General features: G+C 44.1%; 1 protein-coding gene across 1 annotated transcript; it reads right to left on the reverse strand.

The window, feature by feature from the left end:
• Positions 1–1,129: 1,129 nt before the first annotated feature.
• acap2a (ArfGAP with coiled-coil, ankyrin repeat and PH domains 2a) lies at positions 1,130–26,772 on the reverse strand. Its single transcript, XM_062993473.1, has 24 exons — positions 26,587–26,772; positions 25,831–25,888; positions 24,718–24,837; positions 24,352–24,405; positions 14,745–14,803; positions 14,441–14,624; positions 12,762–12,806; positions 12,493–12,588; positions 11,763–11,837; positions 11,622–11,633; positions 11,401–11,513; positions 10,504–10,555; positions 10,308–10,408; positions 9,681–9,789; positions 8,962–9,167; positions 8,002–8,071; positions 7,311–7,405; positions 5,535–5,728; positions 5,040–5,141; positions 4,855–4,944; positions 3,318–3,520; positions 2,882–2,991; positions 2,644–2,754; positions 1,130–1,517 (listed from the first exon to the last, which is right to left on the reverse strand). Exons 1-24 carry the CDS (start codon positions 26,637–26,639, stop codon positions 1,376–1,378), a joined length of 2,454 nt encoding a protein of 817 aa, XP_062849543.1. The 5' UTR covers positions 26,640–26,772; the 3' UTR covers positions 1,130–1,375.
• Between the last annotated feature and the right edge of the window lie 919 nt (positions 26,773–27,691).

The following is a 27,691-nucleotide window of genomic DNA, read 5'->3' on the forward strand; positions in this document are numbered from 1 at the left end:
ATAAAAGTTTTACATGTATAAATATTCACAATAATATGATTATATGTGCTAAATATCTTCGTTAGGAAGAATCTACAGCGTTTGTGCTTCATATTTCAGTAGCACCGTGTGTTTTAGCGATGCTTATTTACCGTAACTGCTGGAGTAGCGCGTCCACAACTACCACTAACAACAGAATAGATGCGCATGCAAAATAAAAACACAGCCAGGATTACACCGTGCGACCTCAGTGGTCTTGTGAGATCATATCGTGTCCCATTATATATGGCACACTCAGTGACTGATTATATGAGCAAATATTGTGAATCCACCGTCACGTCACGAACACACAGATATTGTGTTTGTAGCATCGTGGCTAATGAAGGAGAATTACATTAAGCATCTGTTCTTCATCTATTAATGTCAGTATTTAAGTGGGAATTATTAAACAATCGCGTTAGACGTGAATATTATGTATTATATAATATTATATAGGAATTATGACGTCACAGTGTTGAGTGTAGTAGTGTTGCATCATTATTTGCCATCTTCCGATTGGTGGATTTTACCCTGGCCTCTTATCAGCACTCACACTGCACTACATTTTTTTCTACTTTATTCTATTTATTTATGCATTTGTTCCCCCTTTTTATCCCAATTTAGCGTAATCGATCTGTCTTCCGCTGCTGGGGACCCCCGATTGTGTTCGAGGAGGGTATATTTTCTGTTCACGCCCCCTCCGACACGTGAACCCCTTCTTTTCACCCATGCTTTCGGCACAGGTGCCTTTATTTGCTAATCAGGATCCTTACACAGCTTTTACAAGACTGTAGGGACAGTGTAGCCAAGCGGTTAAGGTACTGGACTAGTAATCAGAATGTTGCTGGTTCAAGCCCCACCAGTGCCAGGTTGCAAGGCCCTTAACACTCAATTGCTTAGACTGTGTACTGTCCCAGTAATGTAAGTCGTTTTAAATAAAAAGCGTCTGCTAAATGCTAAAAATGTAAATGTAATTGTAAAGACCCGACCCACTTAGTCCGGTTATCCCGCCCAGCAGACACGGTGGCCAATTTATATTTGCTGCAGGCACTGCCAATAGTGCCACTTGGGCGCCACACTGCTAGATTTTTATCCAAATTTTACAGTCAGAACTAATTACGGCGAGCACCAATAAATAAATAAATAAATAAAATGATCTTTCATGATTTCTGCATTAGCAACATCAGATCGTCGATCTGATTGTCGCACAGTGTAACACCAGCTGATTCCAGACGTGTTAAATACAGCTTGCAGTATCCGCTCCTCGTACTCTGGAATATACGGTAATTTGTGCAGGTGAGGTACTGAGGTGGTAATTCGGCAGCTCCGCTCGGTATCGGCGGCGTGTTGGCGCGTGTTAGCATTCGTCCAGCTGCTGGTTGATGAAATCCTGTAAGCACTTCCTGTACTGCTGATCCGACTGACTCTGAGAGTGCGAGAACTGAACCGACTGGTCCAGCGATTCACGCATCTCATCGTTCACCTTCACCATCCGCAACCTGAGAATGAGCGAAGAGCATGATCAGCTGCGTCCTAAAATAAATCAACCTCACGATTTGATTGGCTTAAAAAGTCGTTAAACATCCCATTGCCAAGCATTAATATGGAGTCGCCCCAAACCCACCCCTTATAAAAAAAGATTGCCACAAGATTTGGGAGTGTATCTAAGGGAATGAGGAGCCATTCGGTCAAAAGAAAACATTAGTGAAGGTTGGCACTGATGAGAAGTCCTGGCTTACAACATACACCAATGAAGCATAACATTAAAACCACCTCGTTTCTACACTCACTGCCCATTTTATCAGCTCCACTTACCATATAGAAGCACTTTGTAGTTCTACAATTACTGACTGTAGTCTACATGCTTTGTTACCCCCTTTCACCCTGTTCTTCAATGGTCAGGACCCCCACAGGACCACCACAGAGCAGGTATTATTTAGGTGGTGGATGATTCTCAGCACTGCAGTGACACTGACATGGTGGTGGTGTGTTAGTGTGTGCTGTGCTGGTATGAGTGGATCAGACACAGCAGCGCTGCTGGAGTTTTTAAACACCGCACTGTCACTGCTGGACTGAGAATAGTCCACCAACCAAATACATCAAGCCAACAGCGCCCCGTGGGCGGCGTCCTGTGAGCACTGATGAAGGTCTAGAAGATGAGCGACTCAAACAGCAGCAATAGATGAGCGATCGTCTCCGACTTTACATCTACAAGGTGGACCGACTAGGTAGGAGCGTCTAATAGAGTGGACAGTGAGTGGACACGGTGTTTAAAAACTCCAGCAGCGCTGCTGTGTCTGATCCACTCATACCAGCACAACACACACTAACACACCACCACCATGTCAGTGTCACTGCAGTGCTGAGAATCATCCACCACCTAAATAATACCTGCTCTGTGGTGGGTCCTGACCATTGAAGCATGCAGAGAAACAGATGGACTACAGTCAGTAATTGTAGAACTACAAAGTGCTTCTATAAGTGAGTGTAGAAACAAGGAGGTGGGTTTAATGTTATGGCTGATCGGTGTGTATCAGAAGTGCAGGAGTAATAACGACACTAACGGCATAATATTGGGGTCAGTGTGTGTGTGTGTGTGTGTGTGTGTGTGTGTGTGTTGCGTACAAGGTGATGATGTCCGCATTGGTGGTATCCATGGCGATGGATAGAGGACTCCTGTCGTCCACGTCTGTGACGGCATGACGGGCTCCACGTTTCAGAAACAGACACACCAGTCTGAATAAAACCAACAACACAGATCAGAACACAGAGAGAGACGGAGAACATGCTTAACTCTAATGATGCTAACATACCAGTATGTGTGTGTGTGTGTGTGTGTGTGTGTGTGTGTGTAGGTGTGTACCCTGTGTGTCCCAGCATGGCCGCGTGGTGCAAGGCGGCTCTGCCACGAGCGTCCTGCTGATCCATATTAGCCGAATTCTGCAGCAGGAACTCACAGGTCAGTAACGAGCCCTGAAAACACACACACACACACACACACACACACACACACTATTATTATTAGCGGTACTGATGTACACTTTCTCAGAGACGGTGAATAAAACACTGGACACACATACACAATTGATTTGGTGTTACATGAACATAGCCATAAGTTCCCCCTCAGTGCAGGTCCCAAGCCTGGATAATAAGGAAGGGGGCATCAGGAAGGGCATCCAGCTTAAAAACTGGTGGTAAATCATAACTGGTGCAGTGATGGATGGAACAAGCCCAAATCCCAAGTCTGAATACCGATCCCAGTCCCGCCCTGAGTAGACAGGAAGTAGATGCCCGCTCACCCCGTGTACGGCCTGTATCAGTGGCGTTCGGCTCTGATCCTCCACGCTGGCCCAGTTGACGTCGGCGCCGAGTGCAAACGCCTCGACCATGTCAGCTAAACTGGAGGTACAGGAGGCCCAGTACAGCAGCATACTGGGAGAGCACTCCGTCACCTCAGAGAGAACCGGCGGAGAATCACGCTGAGACTCCACCTCGTGTAGATCTGCACCACAGAAACACACATTGCTGCTCAGTCTGTTTGATCAAGGGTCTGTTGGTCCTGGATGCTGTAAAGCTGCTTCATTTCAACCAAAAATAAAGTGCAATATCCACAACATGTCATTAATTCATTAAATAACAATGAAACAAGGGGTCACAGTCGGTCAGAGGGCTAAATAATACACTATATTGCCAAAAGTATTCACTCCCCCATCCAAATCACTGAATTCAGGTGTTCCAATCACTTCCGTGGCCACAGGTGTATAGAACCGAGCACCTCTGCATGCAGACGCTTCTACACACATTAGTGAAAGAACGGGTCGCTCTCAGGAGCTCAGTGAATTCCAGCGTGGTACCGTGATGCCACCTGTGCAACAAGTCCAGTGGTGAAATTTCCTCACTACTAAATATTCCACAGTCGACTGTCAGTGCTTGTATAACAAAGTGGAAGTGATCGGGAACGACGGCGACTCAGCCACCAAGTGTTACCACGTAAAATGACAGGGCGGGTCAGCGGATGCTGAGGAACATAGTGCACAGAGGTCACCAACTTTCTGCAGAGTCGATCATTACAGACCTCCAAACTTCATGTGGCCTTCAGATGAGCTCAGGAACAGTGTGTAGAGCTTCATGGAACGGGTTTCCAGGAGTTTTTCAGGAGTTGGGCTCGACCCCTTAGTTCCAGTGAAAGGAACTCTTAATGCTTCAGCACACCAAGAGATTTTGGACAATTTCATGCTTTCAACTTTGTGGGAACAGTTTGGGGATGGCCCCTTCCTGTTCCAACATGACTGCGCACCAGTGCACAAAGCACAAGCTCCATAAAGACGTGGATGAGCCAGTTTGGTGTGGAAGAACTCGACTGGCCTGCACAGAGTCCTGACCTCAACCCGATAGATAGAACACCTTTGGGATGAATTAGAGCGGAGACTGTGAGCCAGGCCTTCTCGCCCAACATCAGTGTCTGACCTTACAAATGCGCCTCTGGAAGAACGGTCAAGAATTCCCATAAACACACTCCTAAACCTTGTGGAAAGCCTTCCCAGAAGAGTTGAAGCTGTTATAGCTGCAAAGGGTGGCGACATCATATTAAACCCTGTGGATTAAGAATGGGAGTCACTCAAGTTCATATGAGTGTGAAGGCAGACGACCGAATACTTTTGGCAATATAGTGTATAATATACTGTAGTTTATAATATAGTTTATAATATAGTTTATAATATAGTGTATATTAAAAGCTGTGTCTTTTTATCATGGATATACCAAGCATGCCGTTTGTACCATTTTAATGATTTGTGAATGGGGGGAACTGTGAGGGTGAAGGTCAGAGGTTCAAACCTGGTTCGGTAAGGCTGGTGCAGGACGGTGAGCTGAGCATCTCTCTGCTCCCGTCAGTGCTGTTCTGGATGCCGCTGTCCGCACTCTTTACTGTGGGTACAAACAGACAGACGAGAAACGACGTCTACACACTTCACGTCTCCTTACGAACATTAATGAGGTTCGATTAAATGTCGGATACTTACGGCTCCGGAGCTTTGACGACGTGTCGAAGTAAGAAAACAGAGAATCGAGCTCGTCGGGGCAGAAGAGCGAGTCACGGCGCACCTCCTGACCACTGAGGGACGCTGTTCACCAAGAGCGGTGCACATCAAGGGCAGAAAAGGCAGAATTTGAGTCATTACGCCCGTCATATGAAGCACACGTCACTGCTCAATTTATTACAAACATGAGAACATAAAGTGTGGCTAGGGGGCGCTCAGGTGGCGCTCTACTCCTGGGATGCAGGGTTCAAATCCCCAGCAAAGCTATCGGCTGGTTGGGTGTCTACATCCAGACATGATTGGCTGTGTCTGAGGGAGAGAGTAGCCCAGCCTCGGTGATGGATTGGCATCCTGCATTGCACCCAGTGATTCTGGACCAGACCGATCATGGACTCCATCAAGTACCAGAAGATTTAAAATGAAAGTCTGGCTGCTCAAAGGTGCTCATTATTAAACCACATGAGCAGGTGAACCTACCTGAGCTGTTGGATGGGGCTCGGATCTTCGGGGTGGGAGGTGGTGGACGGGGTGGCAGGAACTCCATGCTCCCCTTCATTCGCTTGTCTTGTTTACTCAGCATCGTGACCCTTGACTTTTGCTCCTGGGAGTCTTGCCTTCGTACAAACCTCCTCTCCACATACTTGGCCCGGATGTAGGCCTCCATGTCCTGCCTGGAACAGCAAGGTGAGGAGATGAAGCACTGATGATTTTTTCATATTACACTAAAAGTACACGTTACAATAATATACAAGAGCAGGACTAGGAGGGTAGGACTGGAGGAAAAGGTCAAAGACTTGAACATTTTGAGTTCCAAAGTGGTTTGAGGATCTAAGGGTACTTCCCAGGGTGTACAGGATGATGGAGAGCTTTGTAGATGAGAAGATGGGTAACCAGTGGACCCTGAACAGAATGGTGGTGATATGGGAAGGTGTCTTGGTGTGAGTAGGTACAGCAGTGGTTTTGGAAGGAAGACCAGTGAACAGGACGTCCCAGTCGTCCAGTCTTGAAGTTACAAAGGCATGAATTAGAACATGCTCTCATGTTTGCCCAATTTCTGACCTCTAGGACCCCTAGGCTGCCCACCCGACTATAGACAGAGGCGCAGAGCTTGGGGGTTCTTGATCAGGGATGTTGGGTTGCTGTCGTTCTGCCTCTCTTATCCGATCACTCAGGTTTGATGGTGATGGAGATGGGCGCTGATGTCCTGTGAAAGCCTTCATGACCTTGTTACCTGCTCGCTCTCCCTTTTAGTTATGCTGTAATAATTAGGGCTGCCGGAGTCTAAAACTCTCTGTAAAACTTATATTTAACTACATCTTCTGTTGTTTCTCGAAGTGGTTCTGACGGAAACCTGTTTACCCTCTCGAGATTAAATCCTGCAAGTGAAGTCTACAGTGCCAACAGTGCTGCTCCTACTAGTTGTGACGGTATCCTGGCGTGTTTGCACCAAAAATGTCCAGAACTACAGACTTTATCACAGACTCGACTAAATAATGAACTCCATTTATTTTTTGCTAGTTATAACTTTTACCCAAGAAGGATGGAGGTCCCTGCTGAGTCTGGTTCCTCTCAAGGTTCCTTCCTGTATTATTAAGGGTTTTTTTCCTGCCACTGTCGCCCTCGGCTTGCTCAACAGGGGTTTTTGGTCTGTTGGTCCTGGATTCTGTAAAGTTGCCTTGAGACGATGTCCAATGTAAAAAGCGCTATATAAATAAACTTGACTTGACTTGACATGAATTAGGATCTCTGCATCTTTTATGCTGAGTAATGTCACAGGTAGGCGCCCCTGTGACACGCTAGCCCACCAGTGCTGGGGTCTCGAGCTCGCAAGTTCAGATTTCAGCTCTGTTACTAGCTGGCCTGGCGCATTTGTGGAAGAGATTCGTCATCACTGCTGCAACTGTGGCAACTGCTGGCTGGTTGAGGTACTGCACCGAGACGATGAATAATGGAGAGCAGTGCGTCTCTCGTACATGGTTCTGATCCCTGTGAGAACCGTTGGCTGTAAAATACTTGTCAGAGGGGGCGTGTGTAAGGTACAGCTCTCCTCAGAGATACAACTGGGGAACTGGATATGACTAGATTGGGAATAAAGGGGGGAAATGCAGAAATAGAATAAACATGTCAAGTCTGCTGTACTTGGGTTCATCTTCTACACTCATCACCCTCCTTTAGCTCGCCAGGTACACCCGATCATCCGAATCCCGCCCCCCTGGGTGCATGCAACCGGTGATGCAGTGAAAGTGTGGGTACCTGGAGTCCCCCGGCTGTGGTTTCCTCCAGCCCATTTCTTCTCGTCGAGCTTCGTAGATCTGATTGATCAGCTGGTTCCCCAGCTCACACATCAGCTAGAGCAGGTACACACACATGTGAGCGGAGGGAAGAGCGATGACGGCATGGGCACGGCTGGTAGAGTGGGTGCTGCACGGCATCATGGTACCTGAGGTCCTGGGTTTGTTCCTACATGGGTCTCTGTGATGGACTGGTGCCCAGTCAAGAGGGTTGGCACCAGACACACAGTAACACAGTAGCAGCCAGGATCAAACCCGGGTCTCAGGAACCCTGGAGCTGTGCTGCACCAACACTACCTGCTGTGCCGTAATATTGTGCACATATAGTAGAAATGTTTACTGTATTAGAGACCAGTGTCTGAAGTACTATACATCCCAACCCTAACCCTAACCCTAACCCTCATCCAGCAAATGCTCCTTCAGCTACGTAGGAACAAACCCTGTGGTTTAAATATCGAATACTGAATATCCAACAAGCGTATGGTCATGTGTCCACATAATTCTTGTCAAATTTAAAGGAAATTACAAGCAGCAGTTTAGGGAAGGGCCCTTCCAGCTGTGTTCCAGCATGACATGAAGAAGAGCTCGGTTCAAAAACCAAGAAGAAGATGAAGATTTGGGGTGGTGAAGATGAAGTGGAACTCCTGACTCACCTTCAGAAGTTCTGGTTCCCACGAGTCCAGAGTCAGAGATCTGACCTTCGAGTTATGAACTCCTAAACTCCTGCAGGAAACATGGGAAACAAACAGGGACAGTGTGGGGTTACTCAGGGTACGATCATTCTACAACCCTAATTCCAAAAAAGTTGGGACAGAACGTAAAATGCAAGAACAGAGAACCATGATGTGTGAAGTGTCTGTTACAAATAATTAAACATCACAAAGAAAAATGTGGATTGCTTTTTACATAATTCCTCATTTGATGCCTGCGATACATTCCAAAAAAGTTGGGACGGTGCAGTGCAAGACTGGAAAGTTTGTGGAATGAAGAAAAGGGTCTGTGGACGGTAATCAAACCAGTAAGAACAAACGAATAATGGCAAGGAATTCAGGAGTTTAGTTCAAAATCCAGCAGCTGTCATAATCTGGGGGGCGGTAGTGCCAATGGGATTGAACGTACCAGCTTGTTTTAGTAAGATTATGCCAAGCCACCTTCTGCAGGTGTCAGAAAAAGTGAGGCTTTGTAGTAAGAGAGAACAATCCAGACCTGTCTCCCAACATATGGAGCACTATGGGGGAGAACCCAGACTGATTATCAGCTGACGTATTTTATCATGTAAGTGGAATTTATTCCAGTGGCAGGTGTAGCCTAGTGGTTAAGGTACTGGACTAGTAATCAAAAGGTCGCTGGTTCAAGCCCCACCACTGTTGGGCCCTTGAGCAAGGCCCTTAACCCTCAATTGCTTAGATAATATACTGTCACTTTGGATAAAAGCATCTGCTAAATGCAGAAAATATAAATGTAAAATTCCACTTTCACACCCACGACAACTGGTGTCCACAGTTCCCGAACCATTACAGGACACTAACAAAAGGAAAAGTGACGTAACAGTGGTAAGCATGCCCGTCCCAACTCTTCTGGATCATGCTGCAGCCGTCATATCTGAGTTGTACCTGTGGATGCCGGAGCAGGCGATGCAGAGGGTGATGCCCAGGTTGATGCTGGCCCAGAGTGGCTCCGCCTCCCCACAGTCACAGCAGTTCTGGTTCCCTTTAACGGACAGGACCCGGTGCAGGGCGCTGTCGGCCCGGGCGGGGCGGCACGGCTCGCCCACCGAGTCCAGACTGCCCAGAGATAGAGACGCCTCCCGCTCCAAACGCTGCAGAATCAACAGAACGTTCAAATCGTATCAGTGTTAGCATCCAGAATCGTTTAATAAGCTGCCTGTGCTCACAGACGCTCTTCCTACAGGTTCTAGAACTTTCCTTCCTCACACTACATGCTGGCTGTGCTCACAGACGCTCTTCCTACAGGTTCTAGAACTTTCCTTCCTCACACTACATGCTGGCTGTGCTCACAGACGCTCTTCCTACAGGTTCTAGAACTTTCCTTCCTCACACTACATGCTGGCTGTGCTCACAGACGCTCTTCCTACAGGTTCTAGAACTTTCCTTCCTCACACTACATGCTGGCTGTGCTCAAAGACGCTCTTCCTACAGGTTCTAGAAGTTTCCTTCCTTACACTATGTGCTAGCTGTGCTCACAGATGCTCTTCCAAAAGGTTCTAGAACTTTCCTTTCTCACACTACATGCTGGCTGTGCTCACAGACGCTCTTCCTACAGGTTCTAGAACTCTCTCTCCTTATATGGAGTGGGTGTGGTTGTTACTCACAGCTACAGGTTCATCTCCGTTCTCTCTGAACGCTGTAGCGATGCTGGTTTGTACAGCTTTGGTCCAGAACTGACGCAGCTTCTCCGAGTCAGCCTGTAGCATACAGCTCCTACACATACACACACACACACGCACACACACACACACACACACACACACACACACACACGTTGTTAGGAAAACAGTGTTATTAATGGTTTAGTCGACTTCGTTGATTAACATTGGAAGGTTGCCACAGTAGGTAACATGGTCTCTTCTGGACTGTGTGAGAAGACAAGATCACTGCTTGTGCTGGACGGAATTCAGTGAGGAGACTAAACCACGTCTGAGCAGGACTCATCACAGGTCACTCATTTACTTCAAGTGGCAACTTAAAGCAGCCAATCCACCCTCTCCTGGATCTGTGCAGCACCCACACTACCTGCTGTCTCACCAAATCTGACCCCTTAGTTCAGAGACATCCAAGAAAAGTTTGGACACCCCTGGCTGAGTCAATGTCCTGTAGGAGCCAAACCTTAATGCTTACCTCTGTTCTGCTAAAGTAAATCACGTAATCATAATAATCTCCTGATAATTATACATCTATAGACCCCCAGCACACACACACACACACACACACACACTTACTTGTTAGGAGAAACGACCTCGAAACAGAAGCGCCGTTCCACATCTTCACACTGTTTAACTGTACAGAGCCGCAGATCTTCTACCACCACAGTCAGATGATCCTGATCCACACACACACACACACCCAGTGTAATCTCGACATGATACACACTAACATGTGAAGTGTGTGTGTGTGTGTGTGTTATACTCTGCTCACCCTGAACTTCTTCTGATAGACCAGCTGATTGTTCTGAATGGAGAACCAGCGCCTGAAAGCAGAGCAGTACAGCGAGAGTAACGTTCATACTGTCCAACACCAGGAGTGTGTTATCACATCACACATCTCTGCTGGGATTCGGTCACCCACAGCTGGTATATGTAGGCGTCGCCACCAGGCGTACCTCATTACTCTGGATGCCCTTCCTGATTCAACACTCCTTATTGCATCCGGGCTTGGGACCAGAACTAAGAGCGCACTAACATGCGCACCTCCTAATAGCTAGGCTGTTCCATCATCCCACCCACCCCCCAGCTGATAGCAGTGGACTAGATCAGGGTTGAGCCAAAACAATGGGTTGCAGCGGAAAATAGTAACGATTTAATAAACTAATTTTTAACAGACATATGACAAAAATGAAAACAAATGCCCTCTTGTGGAGACTTTACGTTACACCAGCCACAGTGGGACCAGATCGCCACCAATTTCATTAATTCCGTTTGTTTTGTGTTTTGTTTTGATGTGTCGTTTGTAGGGATGTAACGATACACTTTACCCACGATGCGATACGATTCACGACATTTCAACTCAACAGCGCTGTACCTACTGTAAAGTGTGGTGGTTGTAGTATTACGCTTTAGAGAACAAACATAGACCTGGTTTGGAATGGCTGATCAGGCTGATTAAACTGCTGGTTCACAAAGTGCCTTCACAAAGTCTGGACCACAACTCAATTAAAAATATGTGGACAGTAGTGAAAAGCAACAAGTCTAGAGATAGAGAGGTCAAAGATCCAACCAGAGGTGGAAACGGCTTAAGGGTATAACCAATTTCTGTCATATATATTTTAAGAAATGTAAAACGTTTGATCTGAACTGCACGGACGTTATTTTGTACCTGTTCCAGGTTTTGAAGGCGTTGCTGGCTCGTTTGAACAGATACCCCTCCATCATCACTCCATCATCACAATCCACACTGACCTGCAGCCTGCAGTCCTCCGACGAAAAGTCCTGCACACACACACACACACACACACACACACACACACACTTCATTCTAAACGTGCTGATCAATCACAGACAGAACAGATGAACTGTAGGATGTAGGGCAGTAGGTACCTGCAGTGCAGCCTGGAGCAGCAGGTCCATCAGAACCAGCACAGAACAAAATAAAGAACATGAGAACATTAGTACTTTTACCTGGATAATTATTGTGTGTGTGTGTGTGTGTGTGTGTGTGTGTGTGTGTGTGTGTGTTACCTGTTGTTGTATAGCTGAGTGTTTTTGCTCCATGTCTCTTTTTTCTTTTGCTGAGTCGACAACCAGCTGATCCAGCTAATAATAAACAAACGAAAACACTCACGGAATTTCTACTGACCTCAAGAATGACCATTTACACTCACAGAATTCCAATTTATCTCATAAAATTTACATTTACACTCATAGAATTACCATTTATACTCATAGAATTTCCATCATTTACCTCATAGAATTCCCATTTACATTTACATTTTCAGCATTTAGCAGACACTTTTATCCAAAGCGACTTACACAGTGAGCTGAACACGATGAGCAATTGAGGGTTAAGGGCCTCGCTCAGGGACCCAACAGTGGCAACTTGGTGGTGGCGGGGCTTGAACCGGCAACCTTCTGTTTACTAGTCCAGTACCTTAACCACTGAGCTATCACTGGCCCCTCTCATACTTATATGACTGGCCCCATTTATACTTATAAAATTTACCTCACAGACTTTCAATTACTTTATAGAATTCCCATTTACACTCACAGAATTCCCATTTACCTCATAAAAATCTCTAATAACTGTTTTGATGAAACATGAATGGTGTTGGTTTTGGCCCACTGATTGGGGAAGCTGGTAGAAGGCAAGATTTACTCTCCTAATATCTCAATATCTGTGTCCCAATTTCTCTGGACAGTGTGTGTGTGTGTGTGTGTGTGTGTGTGTGTGTGTGTGTGTGTGTGTGTGTACCTGTCCCCCGAGCTGCTTCATCAGTGGTTGTAGATCAGTGAACATGGTGTATCCCTGCTGGAAGAAGCTCAGGTTGGAGTTCATGAAGGACAACATCTGCAAAATACAAACAGCTTCATTTATAATCTCCTACATTAACATCCTCAAACACACTACAGAGCCAAAAGTATGTGGACACCCCTGTTATTACTCAGGTGTGTCTGTTGTACCCATCACTAACAGCTGTATAACGGTGTAGGTATTAGTTCAGTTATTTATAGAACTCTTACTGATTTCAGGATCTCCAGTCGCTTCTTAGACTGAAGAACGTTGATCTGAAAAAAATAAAAAATATGCAGATGTTTACAGTGTAGCTTTTACAGATAATATACTACACTACAACAATCGTACTTCACTACAACCGTCCCTCACTACAGGCATACTTTACCACAATCATTCTACACTACAACAATCATACTTTACTACAGTCATACTTCACTACAGTCGTACATCACTACAGTCATTACCACAATCATTATACACTACAACAATCATACTTTACTACAGTCATACTTCACTACAACCGTCCCTCACTACAGTCATTACCACAATCATTATACACTACAACAATCATACTTTACTACAGTCATACTTCACTACAACCGTCCCTCACTACAGTCATACTTTACTACAGTCGTACTTCCCTACAGTCATTACCACAATCATTCTACACTACAACAATCATACTTCACTACAGTCGTACTTCACTACAACCGTCACTCACTACAGTCGTATGTTACCACAATCATTCTACACTACAACCATCATACTTCACTACAACTGTCCCTCACTAAAGTTGTACTTTACCACAATCATTCTACACTACAACAATCATTCTACACTACAACCGTCCCTCACTATAGTCGTACTTTACCACAATCATACTTTACTACAACCCTCCCTCACTACAGTCGTACTTTACCACAATCATTCTACACTACAACAATCGTACTTCACTACAACCATCCTTCACTACAAGCGTTTTTCACTACAACCATCCTTCACTACAACTGTACTGCACAACCATACTGCACTACAACTGTACTTAACAACAGGGCATACTGCACCACATCTGTACTTTACTACAGCTGTACTTTACTACAACTGTACTTCACTACAACAATCATACTTCACTACAACAATCATATTTCACTACAACCATCCTTCATTACAACTGTCCTTCACTACAATAATCATACTTCACTACAACTGTACTTTACTACAACAATCCTTCACTACAACCATTTTTCACTACTATCATACTTCACTACAACCATACTTCATTACAACCATACATCACTACAACTGTCCTTCACTACACTACAACTGTACTTCACTACAACTGTACTTTACTACAACTATCCATCATTTCAACCATACTTCACTACAACCATACTTCACTACACTACAACTGTCTTCCACTACAACTGTACTTCACAACAACAGTCCTTTACTACAACTGTCTTTCACTATAACTGTACTTCACTACAACCATCCTTTACTACAACAATGGTCCTTGACTACAACCCTCCTTCACTACAACCATCCTTCACTACAACTGTACTTTACTACAACCGTCCTTCACTACAACTGTACTTTACTACAACTGCACTTCACAACATCCATACTTTACTACATCCGTTCTTCACTTCAATCATACCTCACTTCAACTGTATTTCACTACTACTGTACTTCACTACACTACAATCGTACTTCGCTACAACCATTCTTCACAACAACTGTACATCACTACACTACAACAGTACAACAACTTTACTACACTTTACTCCACCAGACTCATATATAACCCAATAGAACCTACTGTGACCCAGGTACAACACCTAATAACTCCATGAGACTGTATGATGGCATCATGCCCTGATAACCGGTTGTAATTAAGTGCGCTAACCTGCAGTACGTAGTCGAGGGCGACGTGGCGGAAGCACTTGCGGGTGGTGGTGAGGATGTTGGTGGCCTCGTCCACCTCGTGCTGCTTGGTTCGGGGAACCTGAGCGTTTTTCACTAGAGCTGCTTCCTTCTCCTCACTGGCTTTATCAAACTGTTTCTTCACCTCCTTAAATTTCCTCAGATCCCTGAGACCCAAAAATATTCACAACACAGTTCATACGACGGTCCAGAAACACTCGGACGCGAGGTGCTCTGGGTTTTACTGGTACTGTTACACTACTGAGAAATGAAGATAAAGGACCTACTCCTTCACGAAGGTCTGGAGCTGAGATTTCACCGACCGCTGAGCCTGATCGAATAAAATCTGGATAAAAAAACATGTAAAATATTAGATACAATATTTAATATAATACACAACAAGGCCAAAAGTATGTGGACACCTCTCCTCATTATCAAGTTCAGGTGTTTCAGCCACATCCAAATAAAAGCTCCACAAATAAAGACATGGTGGAGTGTGATGAGTTTGGTGTGGAGGAACTCTGGTGGTCTGCACAGAGCCTTGACCTCAACCACACTGAACACCTGCGGGATGAATTGGAACATCAGTTGTGAGCCAGGCCTTCTCTTCCAACATCACAAACTCTCCTCTGACCTAATGGTCACAAATTCCAAATAATGCACTTAAAACTGTTGTGAAAGCATTCCCAGTTATAAGGTTATGGTCACTGGTTTTTTGATGGAACGTCCAACAAGCTCGTGGTACGGCGTCCACTTACTTTTGGCCTTCACCACAATCGTTCTACACTACAACGATTGTACCTCACTACAATTGTACTTTACTACAACCATCCTTACAACCATACTTCAGTACAACTGTAAATCACTACACTACAACCATTCTCACTACAACTGTACATTACTACACTACAACTGTACTCACTACAACTGTAAAAAACTCCAGAAAAGGACTCCAAACCCCAGAAGCCCTTGCTCCAGGAAAGGGTGGGGCTTAGTATTTAAAAAGGTGCAGTCAGCCATTTTCTTTAAGCACACTAATTGTGTAAGGTGCCATGAGGCCTATTCCTGATTTGGATGTGTGTAAAGTAAGTTTGTTTGCTACTATTTCTTGAGTTCATTGTTTAAAATAGGATGGTAATTATATTCCTTGATATGTATAGTTATTAGTTATGTTGCACTGTTATGTTTGTTAATTTGTTCTTTGTATTTATTTAGTGAAAACCATCCATTTCTCCATTCCTTTATCCATGCCTTGAGCCAATCCTTCATCCATTCCTTCAGCCATTCCTTCATCCATTCCTTCATGTACTTGCATCCAATTTCAACTTTGCACCTAATGTTCAAGTAAATGGAACTGTTTGTGTAACTGGCAATAAAAGGAACTTATCAATCTATTCACTTTCTGTCCTATGTGTTTTAATGGGCACACCATCACGATAGCATAACCATCTATTACCAGCTATTTTTCAAACTTCTACATATTGCTGAATAGGCAATATTTTACATGGTGCCGTAACCCGGGATTGTTATTATGATGGAGATGGACAAAGTGAACAGACAGTCTACACGACAGAGGAAACTCCCCAGCTATCTTGAACAGTACCAAACGGATTCAGTGGGACCTGACCGCACAAAGGAGTCAAGTTCATCGCTCCCAAGGCCTTTGACTACCCGTCCTAAAAATGGAAACCGAGAGCAAGTATTCCTGGACTCTTACCAGCAACCACCTCCTCCTGCACACCCTCAGGATTTTCACATCAAGGTTCTACAAGAAGAGGTACAGAATCTCAAAGAAACTGTTCAATGTTTAGTGGATAAAATGGAATCCATGTATAGCCATAATAGAGATTCTGAATCAGTATGTTCAGTCCCAGCTTCCCAGTCCTCTAGTTCCCATATTGAAGAATCTGATTCAGATGAAGATGAATCGCACTGTAAAGTAAGACCCCACAGTTGTGTAGAATTTGTAGATCCTTGTAAACGGCTCCAACCAAGAGCTGGAGGCTCCTGTTCAGCCCCTCCAAGATTAACCTTACCTTACCTTCCTCCTGAAGCCAGCTCTTCGTCTCCTTATCCAGTACCGACTTCCCAGCCAAGTGTGTTGCCTCATCCCAATTCTCAATCTAGTTCCTCACTTCAGCCTGTTCCACAAGTTAGTTATGTGCCTCCTCACCCTCCTGTTACCCAACCTAATCCTGTACCCCAGTTAGTCACCCAGCTTGGTGTGCTGCCTTCTCCTCCTATGGCCCAGTTTCAGCCTAGTTCAATAAGCCAGCCCAATCATTTATCTAATTCTTATGACCTTCAGTCTGGCCATATATCAGGAGCACAATCCTTGTCTGCTCCTTTACAGAGCCTTCCTGTGCCTCAGCCTCAGTTTACCCAGTCCTCCACTACAGACTACGGCTTTCACTACTCTCCCCGTACAGTAACTCCTTCCTTCCCTGATTTTAACAGTGATGACCCATATGAATTTGTCATGCTGAAAATGGCATTGGATAATCTAGTTTCTCCACATGAACCTGAGATGTTCAAGTATCACATCCTGTTAGATCACCTTTTGCTGCCCTCTGCTCGCCATATAGCTCTTTCTTATGCTTATGACCCACATCCTTATACTAAATCAATAGCAGCCCTTGAGCAACAATATGGCCAGCCCCACCATTTAGTTATGAGAGAGATATCGTCTATTTTGCAACTTCCTAGATTACGTCCAGGAGACTCAAAGAGCTTCTATGCTTTTGCTCTTAGAGTGAGATCTTTAGTTGGTATGCTGCAGTCCCTTGGTCATGGAGCTGGAGCAGCAGAACTTTCCTGCTCATCCCACGTCCAGCAGCTCCTAAGTAAACTACCAACAGATCAAATTGCAAATTATGCACGGTATGCTCAACTACACCACCCCCATGTGCAACACAACCTTATAGCCTTTAGTGATTGGCTTCAAGGAGAAGCACAATGCCAAGCCTTAGCAACTGGTGTCTTTAACAACAGTGATTATTCCAAGCCTACTAGACCTCCTACCTATATGAAGCCGCACCGACGAGTGATCGCTCACGTGAATCCTACCTCCTCCTTCTTCCAACATACCAAAGAGCATGTTAAGTCCCCAATCCAAGCACAGGAGAGAGCAAGAAGTTCCCAATGTTGTCCCTATTGTAATGAAGAAGGCCACAGTATCACTTACTGCTCCAAAATCAAGCAGTTAAGCGCCAGTGATCTAAAGGAGTGGATCAGGAGCAATGGGTTATGCTGGAGATGTGCAAGACACCATCAAGCCAAAGATTGTACCCTCAAGAAACCATGTCCCAAGTGCCAAGGTACACACTTAGGAGTCCTACACCAAGTGAACACAAAGCTGAATGATCCTTCTCCTCAACACTCAGCATCCAAAGTATTCTATTTGAATCCTCAGAGTTATTCCCCCAAAGTACTCCTCAAATTGGTGAATGTTATTCTAAGTCATAAAGGTCAGTCCTGTCAAGCATATGCCCTCCTATATGATGGCTCAGAACGCACAATGATATTGTCACAAGCTGCAGAGATATTACAGCTGGAAGGAACACCAGAAGTTCTAGAACTCCACACCATCCGCCAAGGCATTGAGCAAATCCAAGGGTCATCAGTGACATTTAACATTGCTGCAGCTCATAATCCCTCTGAGCAGTATATAATCAAGGGAGCATTCACATCCTCACACCTTGCATTAACTGAGCACAGTTATCCAATGCAATACATCAAGAGATATTACCAACACTTGGAAGATTTACCCCTGCCAGACTTTGACCATATTACTCCATTACTGCTTATCGGTGCAGACAATTCCCACCTCATAACAGCTATAGAAAAGGTGAGAACCGGTCCTCCTGGAACTCCTGTCGCCATCCACACAAAATTGGGATGGACCCTGCAAGGACCAACTTATCTTCACAAAGTGAAAAGCAAAACAAAGTGCATGTTTGTTTCTACCTCTTCCTCTAAAGAACTCATGCAGAATGTAGAGAAGTTATGGCAAGTTGATATCCTGCCCTATCAAAATGAGAAGGAAGCAACTCGATCCAAACAAGACAAAAGAGCACAAGTAATGTTGGATGAGGAAACGACCACAGTGGAAGTGAATGGCATACAACGGTATGCAACTCCCCTTTTATGGAAGGACAGTTCAGTGGCTTTCAACTCTGGCAAAGAGGCTGTCCCCCCCCTACTCCGAAGAGCAGAGCAAAGGCTGAGACGAAATCCTAACCTGATTGAAATCTATAATAAAGAAATCCAGAGACTGAAAGAGTCAGGATACATCTCTTTAGTCCCCCTAGAACAAGAAACCGAATCCCCTGTATCCTGGTATGTACCCCATCATCTTGTTGAACACAATCAAAAGTACCGTATTGTTTTCAACTTTTCCTTTCTCTATAAAAACTATGTTCTTAATGAAAATCTCCTTCCAGGACCTATCCTAGGCCCCACACTGATTGGTGTTCTCCTTAGATTCCGTGAACATCCCATTGCCATTAGTGGAGATGTTAAGGCAATGTTCCACCAGATTAGACTTCTCCCCAAGGATAGACCTTTTACCAGGTTCCTATGGCGAGATCAGACCACTAAAGTGCCTTTGACTTATGAATGGCAAGTGTTACCTTTTGGCACAACATGTAGTCCCTGTTGTGCTATTTATGCACTTCAAAGGCATGTCCAAACACATCCTAGAGCAGATGAAGACATAGTGGAATCAGTTCTGAATTCCTTCTATGTTGATAACTGTTTGAAATCTTTACAGAACTCAGCCCAAGCTAAAGAGCTCATCACTAAGATGAGGGAGATCCTGGCAGAAGGTGGCTTTGATATCTGCCAATGGGCAAGTAACGACCCTTCAGTTGTAGCACAACTTCCCATAGATGCTCTTGCAAACAGTACAGTTCATCTGTTGAATCAGGATGCAGAGGACTCACTTGAAGGAACACTTGGACTGACATGGAATTGCACTTCAGACACCCTTGGCTATAAGTATCGCCCTGTGAAGTATCAAACTCTAACAATGAGAAATGTGTACAGAGTACTAGCCACTCAGTATGACCCCCTAGGTTACCTTAGTCCTTTCATTACCAGAGCCAAAGTCATTCTTCAACAATTGTGGTCCAAGAAAAGAGAATGGGATGATCCGCTTCTACCTGATGCTTTACATCGAGCCTGGCAACAATGGGAAGAGGAATTGCCATCACTGCATCGAATTCAACTACCTAGATGGACTGGATGAAGTGGAGACGTAAGTGAACTTCATATCTTCTGTGATGCTTCCGAACAAGCATATGGTTCAGTAGCATATCTTAGGATAGAACGTGCTCCAGAAGATGCCCATATATCCTTTCTAATGGCCAGATCCAGAGTGGCACCCAAGAAAACAGTGTCTATCCCTCGTCTAGAGTTGTTAGCTGCTGTGTCAGGGATACAGCTAGCCAAACTTCTGTGGTCTGAACTGACGCTTCCAGTGACTCGTACTATCCTCTGGTCCGATTCTATGGTAGTTTTAACATGGATAAAGTCAGAATCCTGTCGCTATAAGCCCTTTGTAGCCAATCGTTTGACAGAAATTCTAGAACACACTACCCCAGATGTTTGGCGCTACGTAGACTCAAAGAATAATCCAGCAGATGATATAACTAGAGGCCTTAGTTTATCCTCCTTAGCTATTCCCTCCAGATGGAATTGTGGCCCAGCCTTTCTCCAGAAACCTCAGGATGAATGGCCACGTATCCCTTCTTGTCCTGACACAGTTGACAAAGCTGAATTGAGAAAACAATTCTGTGGTCATGCAGAACTTACCTCCTCTACTCCGCTGCCTGATGTTACCAAGTACACAAACTGGAACAACTTAGTTGAAGATGCTTATCAGTCCTTAACTCAAACAACTACAAACTTAACCAGAAAACAAGTAGAAACACTGTTGTTGTCCCAAGCCCAACAAGAAAGTTTCCCAGATGAGATGAAAGCCTTAACAACGAATCAACCTATTTCTAATTCCAGCAGGTTATCAGCTCTAGCTCCAGAACATGATCAGCATGCCAATCTGATAAGAGTAGGTGGTAGATTAAGACAACTAAATAATGCTGAACCTGATGTTTTACATCCAATAGTGCTAGATCCTAATCATCCTTTAACTAGACTCTTGATCAAACACTATGATGAAATTCTATTTCACTCTGGTCCAGAACGTGTGTTTTCAGAGATCCGAAGGCATTATTGGATTCTACGTGGAAGACAAGCTGTGAAATGTAGAAGATGGCGAGCAAAACCAATCAACCCTCAAATGGCAAACCTGCCAACCTCTCGACTACGTATCTGGCAACCTCCCTTCTGGTCAACAGGAATGGACTGTTTTGGACCTTTCACAGTAAGTCATGGCCGTAAAACAGAAAAGAGATGGGGTATACTTTTCAAGTGTCAAACAACGAGATGTATTCATATTGACTTGCTTAATAACCTTGATACAGACAGTTTCCTGATGGCACTGAGACGATTCATTGCCAGAAGAGGATGTCCTTATGAAGTATGGTCAGACCAAGGGACAAACTTCAAAGGTGGAAGTAAAGAGCTGAAAGAAGCTTTTGCAGCCCTCAGCCCTGATCTTCAGACATTACTAGCCAAACATCAAATCCACTTTCAGTTCAACCCTCCTAATGCTCCACACTTTGGCGGAACCTGGGAAAGAGAAATCAGATCAATCAAAACAGCTTTACGAACTGTTTTAGGCAACCAGTCAGTGACTGAAGAAGTACTGAAAACAGTACTTGTGGAGATAGAAGGTATGTTGAACTCCAAACCCTTAGGCTATGTATCATCTGATGTTGCTGACCCAGATCCCATCACCCCAAATATTCTCCTCATGGGGCGGCGGGATGCATCCCTACCCCAAGCCATCTATGCACAAACTACTAAATTGAAAAGAAGAAGATGGCAACAGAGTCAAATCCTGGCAGATCATTTTTGGAACCGCTTTATCAGAGAGTACCTCCCTAACCTGCAACTCCGAAATAAATGGAAACAACTGACGACAAATCCAGTAAACCAAACAGTGGTACTGGTCATGGACCCCCAGCAACCAAGAGGTATGTGGCCTATAGGCAAACTCACCAGAGTCATCCCAAGTTCTGATGGGCAAGTCCGTACAGCTGAAGTAAGTGTACAAGGCAAGACTTATATCAGACCAATCGTACGTCTTATTCCTTTGAACTCAATGGCTGATGTTGATGATTCTTCCTTCTCCTAATCGTTTTTATTTTTAGTCAATATGCATGCACATATTGAGGGGCGGCTGTAAAAAACTCCAGAAAAGGACTCCAAACCCCAGAAGCCCTTGCTCCAGGAAAGGGTGGGGCTTAGTATTTAAAAGGTGCAGTCAGCCATTTTCTTTAAGCACACTAATTGTGTAAGGTGCCATGAGGCCTATTCCTGATTTGGATGTGTGTAAAGTAAGTTTGTTTGCTACTATTTCTTGAGTTCATTGTTTAAAATAGGATGGTAATTATATTCCTTGATATGTATAGTTATTAGTTATGTTGCACTGTTATGTTTGTTAATTTGTTCTTTGTATTTATTTAGTGAAAACCATCCATTTCTCCATTCCTTTATCCATGCCTTGAGCCAATCCTTCATCCATTCCTTCAGCCATTCCTTCATCCATTCCTTCATGTACTTGCATCCAATTTCAACTTTGCACCTAATGTTCAAGTAAATGGAACTGTTTGTGTAACTGGCAATAAAAGGAACTTATCAATCTATTCACTTTCTGTCCTATGTGTTTTAATGGGCACAGCATCACGATAGCATAACCATCTATTACCAGCTATTTTTCAAACTTCTACATATTGCTGAATAGGCAATATTTTACAACAACTGTACATTTATACACTACAACCATTCTCACTACAACTGTACATTACTACACTACAACTGTACTCACTACAACTGTACATTACTACACTACAACCATTCTTACTACAACTGTACATTACTACACTACAACTGTACTCACTACAACAGGAGACTTTAGCTCAGCATTCAACACCATCATTCCTCAGCATCTAATTGGAAAGCTGAGCACGCTGGGCCTGAACACCTCTCTCTGCAACTGGATCCTGGATTTCTTGACTGAGAGACCTCAGTCCGTCCGGATCGGTAAGAACACCTCCAGCACCACCACACTGAGCACCGGCGCTCCCCAAGGCTGTGTGCTCAGTCCACTGCTGTTTACTCTGCTTACGCACGACTGTACAGCAATGCACAGCTCGAATTCCATCGTTAAGTTTGCAGACGACACAACTGTGGTGGGACTCATCAGCAACAACGATGAGTCAGCGTACAGAGAGGAGGTACAACATCTAACGAACTGGTGCCAAGTCAACAACCTGTCTCTGAACGTGGATAAAACCAAAGAGATGGTCATTGACTTTAGAAAGACACTAAGGGACCACTCCCCACTGCACATCGACGGCTCATCTGTTGAGATCGTCAAGAGCACCAAATTTCTCGGTGTTCATCTGGAGGAGAATCTCACCTGGACCCTCAACACCAGTTCTATCACCAAGAAAGCCCAGCAGCGTCTCTACTTTTTGAGAAGACTGAGGAAAGCTCATCTGCCACCCCCCATTCTCACCACGTTCTACAGAGGAACGATCGAGAGCATCCTGAGCGGCTGCATCACTGTCTGGTTCAGAAATTGTACTGCGTCGGACCGCAGGACTCTACAGCGAGTAGTGAGGACAGCTAAAAAGATCATCGGGGTCGCTCTTCCATCTCTCACGGACATTTTTAACACCCGCTGCATCCGCAAAGCTCTCAGCATTGTGGACGATCCAACCCATCCATCACATGGACTTTTTACTCTGCTCCCGTCTGGGAGACGATACCGCAGCATCCGGACTAACACAACCAGACTGTGTAACAGTTTTATCCCTCAGGCAATCAGACTTCTAAACTCAGTACTGTAACAATTTCCTCCGGAAATGTTCTGCTGCCACACACTGAACTGTATTGATTATGTTACTTGCATTTTTTGCACACCTCCTGGAACTGCACAAGTAATTTCTGCACCTTACTTGTATTTTTGCACCTTATTTACTTTTTAGGCACCTTATCTGCATTGCCAATTTTACGCTGCTAATGTACAACATGTCACTACCTCATGAACCATTGTACCATCTATTCACCATCATGTACTAACACTTGTCTTTAGTCCTGTCTTCTAATTACTTGTTTAGATTAGGGATAATTAGGAATATCTTTTGTAGTTATTTATTATAGGATTTTTTGTATTATTGTTGTATTTACAGTGTTTTGTATTGTCTTGCACTTTTTGTACCGTGTTACACCGTGATCCTAGAGGAACGCTGTTTCGTTTCAATATGTACTTGTATGTAGCTGAAATGACAATAAAACCTCTCTGACTCTGACATTACTACACTACATCTGTACTCACTACAACTGTACATTACTACACTACAACCATTCTCACTTCAACTGTACATTACTACACTACAACTGTACTCACTACAACTGTACATTACTACACTACAACCATTCTCACTTCAACTGTACATTACTACACTACAACTGTACTCACTACAACTGTACTCACTACAGCTGTCCCTCACTACAACCATCCCTCACCACTACTGTACTTCACTACAACTGTATTTTACTACAACCATTCTTACTACAAGCTGTACATCACTACACAACAACTGTCCCTCGCTACCACTGTACTTCACTACAACCTTACTTCATTACAACTGTACTTCACTACACTTTACTCCACCAGACTAATGTGACCCTATATAACCCAACATACATATAGTGTCAATATAAACACACACACACACAGACACACACACACACAGAGCTTACAGTGTGATAGTTGTTCATCTCCTGCAGAGTCTCAGCAAACGCAGCTAAACTGGACTGAAGAGAGAGAAAAAACAACAATCGTTAAACGTTACAGAAAGATCGTAAATACCGACAGATCCACCAAACTGTTTCTATACTTTATATGTTATTACAAACTTTTGGGAGAAAATATCAATGCCTCTATAAGGGGTGGCAGGGTGACCCAGGTGGTAAAGTGGGTGGTACAAAGCAGAACGGTTCGAGAGGTTCTGGATTTTATTCCACACTTTTCTGGCTGCTCTGTATTACCCCTAAATAAGGACTGGTGCCCTGTATAAAGAGGGTTCCTGTGTTCGTGTCCTTCACAGAGGACGAAGCGTCTCTTACCCCGATGACATCATCACTGCTGGACTGTAGCGCTAAGTCTCTGATCCCGTTAATGAACTGTCTGTTAGCATGGCTGTAGACTCGTCCTGCATCGATCATTCCGATACACAGCTTAACCAACTGCAACACACACACACACACACACACACACACGTTCAGTAAATTAAATATGGGACAGGTCTCTTCACTCTTATTTTGTCCCAACATTTTTGAAGTATGTTTCAGGCATTAATGAAATGATGAATTTCCTGTGATTTGTTACACACTGTCATCATGGAGAATTTATTCACTGAATAAAATCAAACCCTGTTATGAATCAGCAGGTTGAGTAAACCAGTGGGATGAGTAAATACTGAGATGAGTATATCACTGGGATAAGTAAACACTGGGATGAATAAACACTGGGATAAGTAAACACTGAAATGAGTAAACACTGGGATGAGTAAACACTGGGATAAGTAAACACTGGGATGAGTAAACACTGGGATAAGTAAACACTGAGATGAGTAAACACTTGAATGAGTAAACACTGGGATGAGTAAACACTGGGATGAGTAAACACTGGGATAAGTAAACACTGGGATGAGTAAACACTGGGATAGGTAAACACTGGGATAAGTAAACACTGGGATGAGTAAACACTGGGATAGGTAAACACTGGGATAAGTAAACACTGGGATAAGTAAACACTGGGATAAGTAAACACTGAAATGAGTAAACACTGGGATGAGTAAACACTGGGATAAGTAAACACTGGGATGAGTAAACACTGGGATAAGTAAACACTGAGATGAGTAAACACTGGGATGAGTAAACACTGGGATAAGTAAACACTGGGATAAGTAAACACGGATGAGTAAACACTGGGATAAGTAAACACTGGGATGAGTAAACACTGGGATAAGTAAACACTGGGATGAGTAAACACTGGGATAAGTAAACACTGGGATGAGTAAACACTGGGATAAGTAAACACTGGGATAAGTAAACACTGGGATTAGTAAACACTGGGATAAGTAAACAATGGGATGAGTAAACAGTGGGATGAGTAAAGACTGGGATGAGTAAACACTGGGATGAGTAAACACTGGGAATGGAAACATGGGTGCTCACCTTGTCCAGTTTGGACTCCAGTTCCCCGACGTCGCCCTCTACATCTTCTACAGCAGCCCTGCACATCATCATCATCACCATCATCATCATTAACATCATCATTAACATCATCATTAACATCATTAACATCATCATTAACATCATGTTACTGTAAGGTGGGAGGAAACTGAAGTACCCAAAGGAGACAGAGAACATGCCAAACTCCTAACAGACAGCGAAAGTGGAGTGAGATTGTAATCCAGCTCCACAGATTATAAATAATGATTATAAATAATAATAATAACATTTATGCCCTGTGATGGACTGGCGACATGTCCAGGGTGTTTCCTACCTTTCACCCAGTGACGTGGACCCACCGCGACCCTGAACTGAATTAAGCGTCGGTGAAACAGATAAGGAATGAATGAATAGTTCTATTTTATTATTTTAGTTATATATTGTGTGATTCTTTGACTTGATCCACGATATTTGAATGTAAGAAAGCATGAAGCTGCAGTCTGTTACAGTCTGAACGTTTGTTATGAGATGGAAGCAGATCAGATGATCAGATATAATCAATAACAGAATAATAAAATAATAAATGAAGCATTTAGAGTCAGAGAGGAGGAAACGCGTTCATCTAATCATGCATCCCTGAAGCTGCTGCAGGGCCTTCAGCATCATCAGCATCATCACCACCATCATCATCATCACATCCAGCAGGTTATGAACAGGTAACCTGAGGAACACATGCACTGATATCACACACACACTTACCTGAACCTGGGTGAGTCCTTCACACACTCCTCAAAGTCCACCTTTATCACCATGATGATGATGATGATGATTAATATCAGAGCTGAATGGGCGCTGGAGGACTGATGGAGATGCGGCGGATACACCACCGCACACACACACACACACACACACACACTCGCGGTGCACGTCCCGATTCGCTCTTTATTCTCCTCACATCAGACACACCGGTTGATCAGATAAAATCAGACGCAGTGCCTAAATGAACACGGTACAGTATGACGCTCCATGCAGACCCGGCGATGGCGTCACAGCTCTCCAGGAAGTGAGTCCCCATTCACACCAGCGCCTCCACAATAGACCCCAGACCGCAGGGCTCCGGAGCGCCGCCTGGTGGTGACGAGCGGAGACGCAGCGCCCTGTCAAGCCTCCAGCACAGTTTACATCCCAAAATCAGCACCTCTGTCGTGGTCCATGTATAAAAAAACCACTTTTATTTACACTCAGAGCCAGTAACGCTGTTCCACGACCACTGATTGTTTACTAAATGAGCTGCTCAGTCAATCAGTTTGGGTTCAAATAGAATTAATACAGCTGAAACATGCAGTAAAGCTTTATTTTTATTCTGGTCCAGGCAGTATATACTGTATATCAACTTAAAACTCTATTTATTACATTAGGCTGAACACGGAGCAGAGGAGAGCTGCTGTGTTCCAATTACCGCCATGTACACTACATAGTGTGCTACATTGGCACATGTTTTGAGCACACAGTGTAGGGTTATTGTGTGTGGATTGGGACACAGCCCTCTAGTTTCTGTTAAGCCGTGTACTTTGTGCTCTTCATGGCCCAAAACAGCATGTTTTTAAATATTTGAGCCAAAATATTATGTCAGACTACATAGTGTACTACATTAGCTGTCAACCAATTGTGAAGCTAATGTTTTGAGCACACAGTGTCGTATTATTGTGTGTGGATTGGGACACAGCCCTACATTATCCGCTAATGCCGTGTACTTTGTGCTTCTTCATGACCCAAAACAGCATGTTTTTAAATATTTAAATCAAAATATTTTGTCCTTTGTTGTACAAATATTCTGACCCACGAACAAAATATTACAACATCA

Source organism: Trichomycterus rosablanca, chromosome 4, assembly GCF_030014385.1.
Source record: "Trichomycterus rosablanca isolate fTriRos1 chromosome 4, fTriRos1.hap1, whole genome shotgun sequence".
Classification (NCBI taxonomy): Eukaryota; Metazoa; Chordata; class Actinopteri; order Siluriformes; family Trichomycteridae; genus Trichomycterus; species Trichomycterus rosablanca.

Excerpts from the sequence above, each read along its gene's own strand:
- acap2a (XM_062993473.1), bottom strand. The coding sequence starts at position 26,639 with ATGGTGATAAAGGTGGACTTTGAGGAGTGTGTGAAGGACTCACCCAGG. Across the intron at positions 9,790-10,307 it reads GAGGTCGTTTCTCCTAACAA|GAGCTGTATGCTACAGGCTG; the intron begins GTAAGTGTGTGT and ends GTGTATGTGTAG. Across the intron at positions 5,142-5,534 it reads AGCCCCATCCAACAGCTCAG|CGTCCCTCAGTGGTCAGGAG; the intron begins GTAGGTTCACCT and ends CTTGGTGAACAG.